At 41.8% G+C, this 12,273-nt stretch overlaps 1 protein-coding gene across 4 annotated transcripts in view; it reads right to left on the reverse strand.

The window, feature by feature from the left end:
* The window catches only part of atrx (ATRX chromatin remodeler), a 36,163-nt gene that overhangs the window by 5,962 nt on the left and 17,928 nt on the right, over positions 1-12,273 (reverse strand). For all 4 annotated transcript variants that reach the window (XM_085422981.1, XM_085422954.1, XM_085422972.1 and 1 more), the window contains 6 exons: positions 11,080-11,230; positions 10,895-10,995; positions 10,017-10,125; positions 9,694-9,871; positions 7,963-8,154; positions 334-483 (listed from right to left, as the gene is read on the reverse strand). In XM_085422981.1, coding sequence (XP_085279107.1) covers positions 334-483; positions 7,963-8,154; positions 9,694-9,871; positions 10,017-10,125; positions 10,895-10,995; positions 11,080-11,230 — 881 coding nt within the window. The remainder of the gene's footprint in view (positions 1-333; positions 484-7,962; positions 8,155-9,693; positions 9,872-10,016; positions 10,126-10,894; positions 10,996-11,079; positions 11,231-12,273) is intronic.

The following is a 12,273-nucleotide window of genomic DNA, read 5'->3' on the forward strand; positions in this document are numbered from 1 at the left end:
CATCTCAAAATAAACCCCACTAATTGCCCCACAACAGAGTGAAGGAAGAGGGGGGACAGTTATGTGTGTGAAGAGGACAGGAGTCCCTAAACCTCTGTGGTCTTACAGTAAGTAGCGCTGACACTGCTTAGACAGCCTTGGCGATTTGTACAGCAGCTCACTAGCCTGATGGTGGGCCAAAATGACCATGAGCAGAGCAAGGGGGAGCCTCTGTCATCTGCTTACTCTGAGTGATGAGAGGATTATACAGATCCAACACTAACCCTTTGATTTTGGATCTGGTGGATTTGCTGGTGCGCGTCTGTATGCATGCGTTTTCTGCTCGCCGCCTACCTTTTTCTCTGCTTCATATTCAGCCCAAGCAGCCTTGCGGTCCTCCTCGCTCAAGGCTTCCTCCTCCTTGTGGTCCAGCAGAGAGTCGTGCTCGTGGTAACACACAATCTGGTCCTTATTGTTCTGCAGCATCTCAGCCAGAAAGGGATCCTACATCAAGGAAAGATGAGAAAAAAATATGGTCACGGTGGGTTTGAAATCATCATCATTAGAGGGGAAGGAAAGATTACTGTGGAGGAGCCACAGACCTCTTGAGCACTAAAGGTTCCTCTATATTCAGACCGCAAAGTACAAATCCTTTTTTAATTACAGAGGATTTCATGTGATGTGCAAAGAATGCAGCAAGAATACCCATGAACAGAGGTGCATATTTGCTGGATTAAAACAATGTGTTTCTCAATAAAAATGTTCTGTGAGCTCCAAACAGCTCTCTCTCTTTTTAAAAAAAAAAAAAAAAAAAAAAAAATCTTTTGCTTAATTGGCAGTTTTTCAACATTCACTTGAAATTAACTTGTTACATTCAAAAGTTTCCATAAGCTCCATCCTTCTGTCTTTATCCACTGACCTGTGATGTCCCTGAATGGTCAATCTTCAAGACTTTTCTTTAAACTCAGCAACATTATCATCCACCTTACTCCTTACGGTTATTCCGATGACCTGGTCTGCAATTAAATATGGCCAGCAGCTCACAAGACTTTTTTTTAAATTTGGAAACAAGAACACTCTTTTCTCCTAACCCCGTGGTTAAACTAGAAAACAAAACGCATGTGGACTCATCAAAGTGGCTACACCAGATCCATCATCCATACAAAGTGTACATGGTCTTTTTACACAGAAGCCATGAAGCATTTATACAGGAAATGACTAGCATGTGCACTTATGTTGCCAGTAGCGCTACCAGCTACCAGTTCCTTTGAATAAAAGAGCGCACACACCAAAATTGACATTGCAAACTGCTGCTACGCGATGCAATTTAGTGTTTTTTCTGTTTGTCACGCATTTGACTCTGAATATTTGTCACCTATGATTTAACTGCAACAGCTATATGGAGTTCAATTAGGGTCAGAAGTTTTATGCATGTGAAAAAGTGATTTGAAACTAAAATTCTAAGTTTTAAAGAACAGCAGCTCAAACAAAAGAGTAACCCTCAGATTTTTGACACTGCCCCCTAGTGACAGTAAACAGCTACAACCTGTAGACAACAGTGCAAAGCTGTGAGTTGGCTCTGCAAACCATGCTAAGCCCAACTTTCACAGGACTGGCTACAGGCGACAACCCCAAGTGAAGCCTGGCCATCTTGTTTTGACTGTGACCCACTCAAAGTGGATTCATTCTGTTGCACACACACTACCAAAGCAATGTGCATTTCATGAGAGAATTAAGAGTTAAAGGACTACAAACAAAATAACGTATGGTTAAATGTCACGTTGAGCAGTCAATAATATCATTTTTTTTTAAACCAACATTTTAGCCCCTTAAAAACAGAAAAGGTTCCAGATGCAATGCTAATTTTTCTCTACAGCACCTTGAATCTGCTTTTTTTTGCAGAAACCTCTTAAGTTACTAAAATTCAAAAAACACCAACACTACATTTAAGGCATCAAATCTTCTCTTAAAGCAGATTAGCACGCGCTCAAATGTCAAACAACTCCAACAGTGACCTGAACGCACAATTCAAGAAAACGTGGAAAATTCTGTTCTGATACCAAAATAAAAAGATAAATACATTTATTTTTTCAGCACATGTGTTTTGAGGTTTCCATGGCTACACTGTTATTGAAAACAATACCTGTGAAAAATTAAGAGTTGGGCCAGGCTTCGCTCACACAAACATGGTTTAAATTACTCTCTGTGCAGCATGTTTGCTTTTCTTTGTCTCAACTTAGCTTTACATTAAACTGGAACCTTGCAATCTGGAGACGTCATACAGAAGTTGCATCATTTCAGCTCCACACGAGCCAATTCAGAGGGGCTCGGCCCTCCTCCCTTGCTCTTCGTGCTCTCAAGCTAAACAGTGACAATGGGTGAGACGACACAAACAAAATTAATCATCAATATAGTTAGCAGTAAGGAAAAGGAGGGTAAAAACAAAAAAAACAAAAGCCCCCAGAAACAAACGATAAAATTAATAGCGGATTGCAACCATTTCAAAATAAAAAGAAGAAGAGTGGTAATATGCAAGAGCCTCCCTGACTTCAGAGAGTAAAAAACAGGTGGCTGAAACAGGTAGAAGCAGACTGGGACACAGTGTTTCTCAACCCTGCACACCACAGCCTCCAACACTTGGATCCTGAAGCCAATTGTGCTCCTCATTGACATGTGTTTATGTTTCCCAGCCATCACACTCAATCAGGACAAAACCAGGCCACCCCTGAACAACCAGACATTTCAGAGCAGCAGCACAGGCAGCGATTCAACTGCTGCTTTACTCTCTAATTAGGACATAAAAGCACAGAAGAGCCCGTTGGTCTGACTTGGATAAAAGACACCCATCATGGTTTGTTCTGCCAAAATAAGTCTGCATGAGGTCAAATAAAGGTCACAATCAAGGCCACAACAAACACTTGGGATGCAGCATGCACGGCTCAAACAGCAGCATTTTACCGATTTAAACACCAAACTGAGTCTAGTGGTAAAGCTTTTATCTCGCTGCTGCCTTGTCTGAAGGGCAGATAGCAAAAGGTACACAACGACTGCTGACAGCTTTGCATCAGTCCTTAAAAGAATTAAAACCAACACACACCCTGTTTTCTCTGCTTAAAAAGAAATATTACTGCTTTGCTGAACAGAAACATGATTTTGAAATTACCCCGAAGGTTTAGGTGGCAAGAAGAAAAAACAAAGCTACCATCTGAGCGTGTAGAGAATGTGAGGTGTTTTTATCCAAATGAATGAAAGAGGAGTTTTTCTGACTGCTGGTCGAGTAACGGGTCAGTGGAGCTGCAGGTCAAATGACAGTATAGGCGCTCCCACTGGAACACTGTGCATTCTGGGATACCCAAGTAATCCCTACCAGCAGTGGCTCTGGGGTGGTCCGGTCCATCTCCCATCCTAGTGCTATGTGTGCGTGTATCCTGAGGCAGCACTAATGACTGTAGGTAACCTGACCTATGCTATTGTCATCTGTATTGAGCTGTATGTGGAAGACTATCAATTTACTGCAGGGAGGTTGAGGCAAAAGACTGCGGGTGGGGGCAGATGCTCAGAGTGGGCGGTAAATCAGCCAATTCAACTCCATTTGAATGTTTTCTCCCTTTTGAGAAAAGCACAGGGGAGACATTTGGTGCGCGTTTGCTCAGACGCAGCACTGGAGGTGGCAGGTAATGTCTGCAGGCGACCTCTAGACGTTCCTCAGTTAGGACACAAACTGCTCAATCGTAAGAAGATCCTGATAATCAGATGTTTCAAATCCAAGTACAGGAAGAGCCTCTGTAAATGCAAACGGAACCAGTACTTTCATTAGAACCTGCATGGTCTACTTACCAAACAAGGCTTTCACTAAATTTACCAATGCATGAGAACCTTTCCCAAGGCATGCATCCTTTAAACCAAATACTTGCACATGTATAAAAACAGCTCTCCTGCCAACAGTTCACAAATTATGTAAAGGAGCTTTCAAACGTGGCTGCCTCACACATCACAAAGATGAAAACTTGGGAGTCCATATAAGTGGGCCTCATGTAGACTTTACTACTTGGCACAGAAGCCTACGTATGCTTTACAAACAGATTTTAGGTGGCGCTTAACTGTAAAGAGGTATGATGCCATTAAAGTGCCGCCTACATAACAGGCAGCAGTTCTTTGGCCACATTATCAACTTTCTGAACATTTTCAAGCATGTTAACTCCATTTCCAAACTCCTAAGCGATCAGTTAATATGTTGACAATGAGGTTTCTATTATACCTGTCATTGCCACAATAGTAAGCCTCCACCAAGCCATAAAATATGAAGGATGAAAAGGGAAAAGGTTTAACACTTAGACAAGAAAAGAAAGCAGCAGAGCAAAAGAAATTCTCAGTTGTTCAGTTACAACAACTATTCCCAAATTGTGCACGAGTTTTTAATGCACTGGCATGGCTGTGTGTGTGTGTGTGTGTGTGTGTGTGTGTGTGTGTGTGTGTCACAAACTGCTTTTGACACACAGGTGCATCGGCCATAGCAACTAAGGGGTCTAAAGCAGGATCGCAACAGCAGGAATGTGAAGGTATGGGATATTTCTAATACCTAAACATTAAGTCCAGTCAAAACTCTCTCTCCCCACCAGCTGCACATAAGTGACACACAACTCTACCAACCTGCACTAAACAGTCTCTTCGCACAAATGTGCTCAACTGCTGCTCTTGTACCTGACATCAGGAGGCCGCCCCTGCCCATGTTGTTTTTACACCCTCTGGGGCCTAAACACAAGTCAGAGGGTTTATCTAGCTGTCAGTCAATTAACAAAGAAACAAAAATCATGCATGTCATAAAGGGCTAAAAAAAGACAAACATACCACATTCCAATAAAAACAAGCCTCAGCTAGCAGCAGTGAAGGGTTCGCTACAGGAGACAGCCAGCTGGAGCGGAGGGTTGAGAGGGGGGAGATGAGAATATAAAAATAGGAATCAGTCTCTGAACAAGCCTGAGGTGAGAAACGGGTGGGAGACGAGAAGAGGCAGACTGCTGCTCTTTTCAGATTCATTCATTGGCTCCAAAGTCTCGCTACAGTCAGAATAAAGATGCCAATGCACTTTGATCAAACAGCTCTCAGGTCAGTCAAACAGTTTCGGTCTCAAAATCTGGAGTAGAGAGAAAGACTTTATGCTGTTTCACACGGTGATTTGTAAGCTGTGGGGTGATGAGAAAACAAGTGCAACTCTATGAATGACTGATCAGTCTCAAATGAGTCACCTACTGCTATGGCAGGGATAGCTCAGTAGGTAAAGTGGTCGCCCCATGATCGGAAGGTCGGCGGTTCGAATCCACTTAACGGCTACCCTGAGGTACCCCTGAGCAAGGTACCGTCCCTACACACTGCTCCCCGGGCGCCTGCTTAGTGGGCTGCCCACTGCTTCACTGAGTGAATGGGTCAAATGCAGAGAAAAACAAGTAATTTCCCCATGGGGATCAATAAAGTATCCATTATTATTATTATTATTATTATTATATAAATCATACCGAGAAGGATTGATCATAGAAAAGACAAATAAGTCGGAGTCTCTAAAGGTGGTCCCAAACAATCAGAGTATAGCAACAGAGGTCTGATGATGACTTCTGATTCTCCCCACCACCACCTGCAACCACTTAATTTCTTGCTGTAACTATAATTAGTGCTCTCTCTACATCAAGCTCAGGCATGTTTTCTAAAAGCAGGCAAAAAGCACTCTGGGAAGTAAAAGAAACAGTTTATCCAAGGAGAGATCGGCCTAACTGAGGGCAGGTAATTTACAACAACAGCATCACAAAGGACCTCTGTAAACTACCGATCATTCATGTAATGCTTGAAGACTATCTGAGGGAGATTTTCCCCCCCCCCCCCAAGGTCAAAAGTGACTTCCTACCTCTAATGAGACAAGCATGGTGTGCTTTATAGCTCCAGTCTATACTGTAGTTTAGGCACAGCCTGCCCACGGCCTTTCAGCGTTCCTAGCAGAGCCTAATGACCACTGTAGCCATGACCTGCTGAGAGCACGCCAGCCGGGCCGAGAGCGTACAATGCAGAGCACGTCTGCACGAGATGCTGGAGACTTTTATAAAAATTGTTCAAAGACTACCAACATAACTTTAAGTACAAGTGGTAGCATGTTAGATGGAAGTGTGTGATGAACAGGAAGTAGGCAAGAGTGTCTCAGAAAGAGATGGGTGGAGAGCAAAAAATCTCATGTCTGGGCTGAGAGGGCCTTCTTTGTCATTAGCGGGAAGCACGCCTGCTTCCTTTGTCTCCAATTAGTTTTTCTGAAGACTAGAGAGCCATCTTTAAGAGTGGGGTTTAAATAATGACCTTTCATCATGCAGGGGGAGGCCAGGGGGCGAAAAAAGAAAAACAACTTTACTGAGTTCACTTTGAACATTTGGAGGTAGAGAGGCGAGTCATAGTAGCAGATGGTCACAAAGATGGCAGAGAAAAGAAATGGCGTGGATGGAAGAGAGAGTGGGAACATGAGTAAAAGTGCAACTATAGGTACAGTATGAGGGTTGAGGTAAGGTCAAGTTAAATAAATATCCATAACAAAGCTTTGCAGAAAAAGAGCTAAATATCAGCTTCTCTGCGACCCAAGTCTTTTCTGCGTGGAAAAAAAATCCTGCACTTCACAGTGTGAAGAAATGGAGGAAAGAAAGTACAAGCTCTCTCGTTCTTGGCTGAAAATGATGGAGGGTGTCTGACTCATCTTCACATCATTCCAGATGGCAAATTCCTTCCGTAATACTGCAGTCCTGCTGCCACATCATAGTTAACCCCTTGGCCAAAAACAGGTTGGCTTTATAAGAGCTTGTCAGCTTCTCCGTCTTTAATACTGTGTCATATAAATGTCACTGGGCTCGTTAAAGATCATACACATCTAACAGGCCGCAGCTCAGTGAACACATCTTTCCTCTTCAGATCTCCAACTGTGCTCTGCTGCGCTCTAAGTAGGCTACTCTGGGTTTAGAGGAATATATGTGGTGGGAGAAATTATAGCAGCTGCTCACTGAGGGGATTCTCACACTGCTCCTACCTGATAATACTCATCAAGAGAGTGGCAAATGCAAATTATTCAGTCAATGTCAATAAAAAAAACAACAAAAACAATTTCCAATGAAGGTGAACTGTAAGGACTTTTCTCCAATGAAAGAGCATGCAAGCTGTATATACAGTGGGTTTTTTTAAACCTGTGTTTACAAGTTTCTGCAGAGTAACCCGGGTCAAACCAAAACAAAGAGGTAAAACCACTTAAGAAACAGATCTGAATAAACCCAGAGAGTTCAAAAAAGGGAATGAGTGGGAAAGGAGGGGAGTAATTCAAAGATCAACAGAGAAGTAAAAAGCAGCAAGGAATGAATGAAAAAAAAGAGGAGTGCAGGTTTATAGCAGGGCAGCAGGAGTGTTGCAATGGGAAGACTATTTAGTAAATAGCAGTAAACAGACAGATCTGTGCAGCTGTGCTGGACTGGATGGTCCATGTAAGCGCTGTGTTCTTATTAAACCCCAGGGGGCCTAAATAGTGACACTGCACCTGCATTAGAAGAAAAGAAGAGGCGAGGGCAGGATTATGAAAGGAAAAGAGAAGAAATACCGAGATCCCAGAAAGAGGCTAAGCAGGATACAAGCTGGCATTGGGTTTAAATAACAGTTTATCACTGAAGTGCAAAACTTCAAAAGGAAGAACAAGCTACTCGCTGAAAGTATGGAAAAAAAACAAGCTTGGCAATTATAATAGCATCCTGTGCCATGTTTGCTGAAGGAGAAAAAAAAAAAAAGCTATTTTACTACTGTTAATAGGTTTCAGCCTGTTTTCAACATTTCCTTCAAAGAAAAGCATGAATTCTCAGTCAATGATTCATCAAAGCCAAATTACATGTCTGATTTATAGCGTCAATTTAACTTAGGGTTAGGGTTGCTGAAAGCCCACCTTCTCGATCTAAATACATACAATATATGCATCTTTACCTTAGGAAGCATGGGTGTGGCTTTCTTGCTCTTCTTTTCAGAGGGATCATCCAGCAAGTCTGGCTCAAAGGTGTAGAGTTCGGCCAGCTCGTTCATCGTAAAGTGCCTCTCAATCTGCTGCTGGTCCACAACCCGGAATGACAGAGACTGTTTGGTTACCTGCCGCTCATAAATCTTCTCCTCCATTGTGCCCTAAAAAGGGAGAATGAAAAGAGATGAACAAAAAACGGAGGTTTAAAAAACATCAAGTGGCCCAGGAGTCAATCAGAATTACACAAGCACATCACATCCACCCTATACTGGATGAACACAGAGGCATCAATATCAAGACAATGCAGCAAGAATTCCAAGTACAGTTTAGTGAGTTCATTACCAATCTGCATTTCCTAATGAGGTAAAATGATGATTTAGGTCATCAATAGTTTGCCCAGCATGAATCCAATTCTATTGTCTGCCATACTCAAAGAGGTGTATTAGCCTAACAGCTCAACACAAATTGGTGCAGAGTTATTTGGAAGTAGAAACCGAACGATTTTCGCCTGATAGCAAATATTAACTGACCAGATTTATTTGCTTTTCTATTGTATTTTTAATAGTCAATAAATTAAAATTGCCAACTCTTCATTTAAAGAGATGGGAGAAATGCCCTTCAGCAATGTTTTGTGTCAATGTTGCATAGTTTGTCCACCAGAGGGCACTCTGCAACAGTAAATAAGTATAAGTAAATATAAATAAGTATACAAAAGAAATGTAACAGAAATGTGTCTGTTTAGAATGTTTGAAAGAAAAAAAAAACGTAAAAATTGACCATTATACTGGAAATTCGGCCAACACCGCTTATACATTTGCCATCACAGGAAACTAACTAGCATGCTAGATTTCTTCGGTCAGCACGTAGCATTTAGCTGATTGAAAGGTAAGCACTTCAAGCTATTTTACACTCACAACACACTAGCTAGACTTTAGAAAAAGTGTCTCATATTTCAGCTAAATTCAAAATGGTCAGAGTGAAACCAAAAGTCAAAAAGTTAAACAGAGTTGCCCGAACACCACCTACAGTTCAATGCCTCAAGTCAGCAAATCCACAACTTCCCAGCCCATCGATGCTGCATTAGTCACCTAATTAGCCATGCATTTATCAAAATCTATATATAAAGTCAATATTAGTCCCAAAAATTCAACAGCAGCTCATCTCTAGCTGAATTTCACAAGTCTTAATTGTTGTCACCTTAACCTTCTAGGACCTGGCGTCCACATATGTGGACATTTTGGGTTGTCTGTACCTAAAAACACTAATGTTTCTCTACGAGGGCCTGATATCCACTTATGAGGACATTCTAATGCCACTGTTCTATCAAAATTTAAAACGAATGTCCTCATATGTGGCTCTCATTTTTCTTAGAAACAAAAATCAGGTTAAAAAAAAAAACCTGGCAATTCTTTGTTTTTACATTCATGAGGTCCCAATATGCCCAAATATCAAAGAGAAAATAAAAATGCATGCCATGGAAGAGCTCGGGTCTTAGGAGGTTAAACCATTCTTATACTTTGTTGTGGCTTTTCAACGTTTGCTGGCTTTGCTGGTAAATGTTGTAAACTTATACAGAGCATCTTGCATGAAACTGTTTATACTCATGAAAGTCTTAATCTATATACAAAGACCAACTACCTGCTTGCTGGTTATTGGTGGCTAGTTTACCTGCAAATGTATTGACTTTTATTAAACTTCACCTGGGCAAGCAACCTGTAGACGTAGACAGTCTTAAGCTGCCCAAAGCGGTAAACCCTGAAGATACTCTGGATGTCATAGGATGGATTCCAGGAGGCATCGAAGATGATGACCCGATTTGCTGCCACCAGGTTGATGCCAAGTGAACCAGCTCTTGTAGAAATGAGAAACAAACGGCCTCTGTGTATGAAAATGGAACAAAAGGAGACACATCACAATTATATCCTGTGTCACGTGCAAAAATGTTGCTTTAAGATTCTCATGCTCTTTTTTTGCAAAGTCGCTGTCATCATTTTGCATTTTGTAAACACAGCAAAGATGTCACCTTGTGTTACTGGTGTCATTAAACTCCTCGGCCCACTTCTTCCTGGTGGTGGCATTGGTAGAGCCGTCCAGACGATAGTAGTCAATGTTCCTGAACCACTTGCCTTCACCTTCACAAACACGAGAGGAACGAAATCTGATTTGCCATCTGCCGTCTACGTTCAACAGAAACTTCAAAAGCACATGTATCTGCGTCAGTGCTGCCTTTTGCTTGTCAAAGAGACTTAGTTTTGGTATTAACAGGCAGCAGATAGATGGCTGTGTTGGTTAGAGGCCAGCCATGTTTAGCCTTCAAGATGGCCAAACCAACCCCTCCCACCAGCCTTCATAACCAACATTTCAGCATGTTTCCAATTACGGCACTGTGATCTTTTCATTACAAATTACAAACCCTTGAGCAAACATTTTTTGTCGAATAAAAAGTCAAGGTCTAATCATTTTCAAAATGAAAGCAAAAACAGCTGCTGAAGTTTAATTAGGAACATGACCTTACACCAGCGGCAATGTGTGTATGTTGGTGTGTGTTTAAGAGTAATAAGCACACCAGTACACATGTAAGAATACATGCTGCGTGTGGGTTGACTTATGAGTCGAAAACCTGCATTTCTATGAAAATGCTTCATCCTTATCCAAGGCTCATGTTAAAATTTTTTAACACAGTTTCTCTCATACACACATACACTCACTCACACACACACACGTCACTTTAAAAAGCGCAGTGTAAAACCACAAAAATGAATCTTGGGACAAAATGAAGCTTGCCAATCTCAACTCGCTTATAATACTAAAACAGTGCTTGGCTAAGTCTAGCAAGTCAGTAACAGGGCATAGGTTCATTTTTGCATAGTGTAATGCTATGTAAAAATGCCCAAAACATACCTTTGTATGGAGAAATTTTCTCTTCATCTTTAGCTCTGCAAGCCAACTCTAAGAAATCCTCAATCAGATCCAGAGAGATGAGAGACTGACTGAACACCAACCTAAAGACAAACACAGAGACACACCTTGCAATGACACTGCAAACTGACAAAGGCTACGCTTGCACACAGTACAAACACACTTACACTTTGTCGTCTACTTCCTCAGCCATGCGCAGGATCTCAAAAAGCAGCATTATCTTCCCTGAGTGCTCCAGGATCTCAGCGTCAGCCTCCGTGACAAACTCCTTGTGCCAGTCAGCAGTGGGACTTCCTGGTGCAGAGCCAGAGGGCCGAGCTGTTCATAATACAGAGTTACAGATTAGCCTACATGCATCTGACAACAACAAGCCTGTAACAGACACTGAGTTTCCAAAGCTGAGGCCCACTATTACATGGTTGTCTATTGTGTTACAGCAGTTAAGTGTGTGAAAATTATTCTTTTTATTTAGTTTTAATATGTCTGTAAACTCAACCAAGCACTTAATACGTGGATACTATTAGTGATTCCAAACTCAAGCTTCTACTGCCACTGCTAGATCTGCATATGCAAAATTGCTTTTTTTGCATAACACAATGATGCCAATAGCATGCTGATCATTTTGATTTGATACATTTTGACTAAGTGATTAGTGGACCTGGGTAGTAGATGATCATCCTAACATTACTGGCACTGTCATAATTTTGTCCCAGACCATCTTCCATTACATGACAGTTACTGCTACATTTAAACAGCTCTCTCAGTATTATGCAGTACAACTGCTGGTGCATGATATAGTGTACCTTTGGAGTCACGGCCAGTCCCACACATGTGTACAAAATCAAGCACTTAACCATGCAGTCTGCCTTTACCAACATTTATGAAAGAACAAGTCCTTCTGAAGAACGTGGTACTGTAATAGGATGCCACCAACGCAACGTGATCCCCCCCCCCCATTTTCCACGATTAGCTATAAGTGGTGTTACTGCAAAGTGGAAGTGTTTAGGAACCACAGCAAGTCATCCACAAAGCAGCACAAAATGCTACAGAGCCGGGTCACCGAGCGCTGAGCCACACAGAAGTCGCCAAGACTCGCACTTAAAACCTGTAGAGTTCCAAAACTCCTCTGGCATTAACCTCAGCACAGAAACTGCCTCATTTCACAGGTTTCTATGACCGAGCATCTACAGTAGGTGTGATGTATAGATGGCTCTGTACTTTGATCCATATACTGTATCTCCATGAATCTTTGACTTTAAAGGAAACAGAAGATTTTAGACTCACTCAAACCCACAAGTAGCTGCTCATCCCTACCAACCAGTAAAGTTCCAGTTTAAATCCAGGTATTTTCAGGTGTGACC

The sequence above is a fragment of the Rhamphochromis longiceps genome, linkage group LG2, assembly GCF_057381845.1.
Source record: "Rhamphochromis longiceps isolate RC_006_pf linkage group LG2, R_longiceps_female_GT1.1, whole genome shotgun sequence".
Classification (NCBI taxonomy): Eukaryota; Metazoa; Chordata; class Actinopteri; order Cichliformes; family Cichlidae; genus Rhamphochromis; species Rhamphochromis longiceps.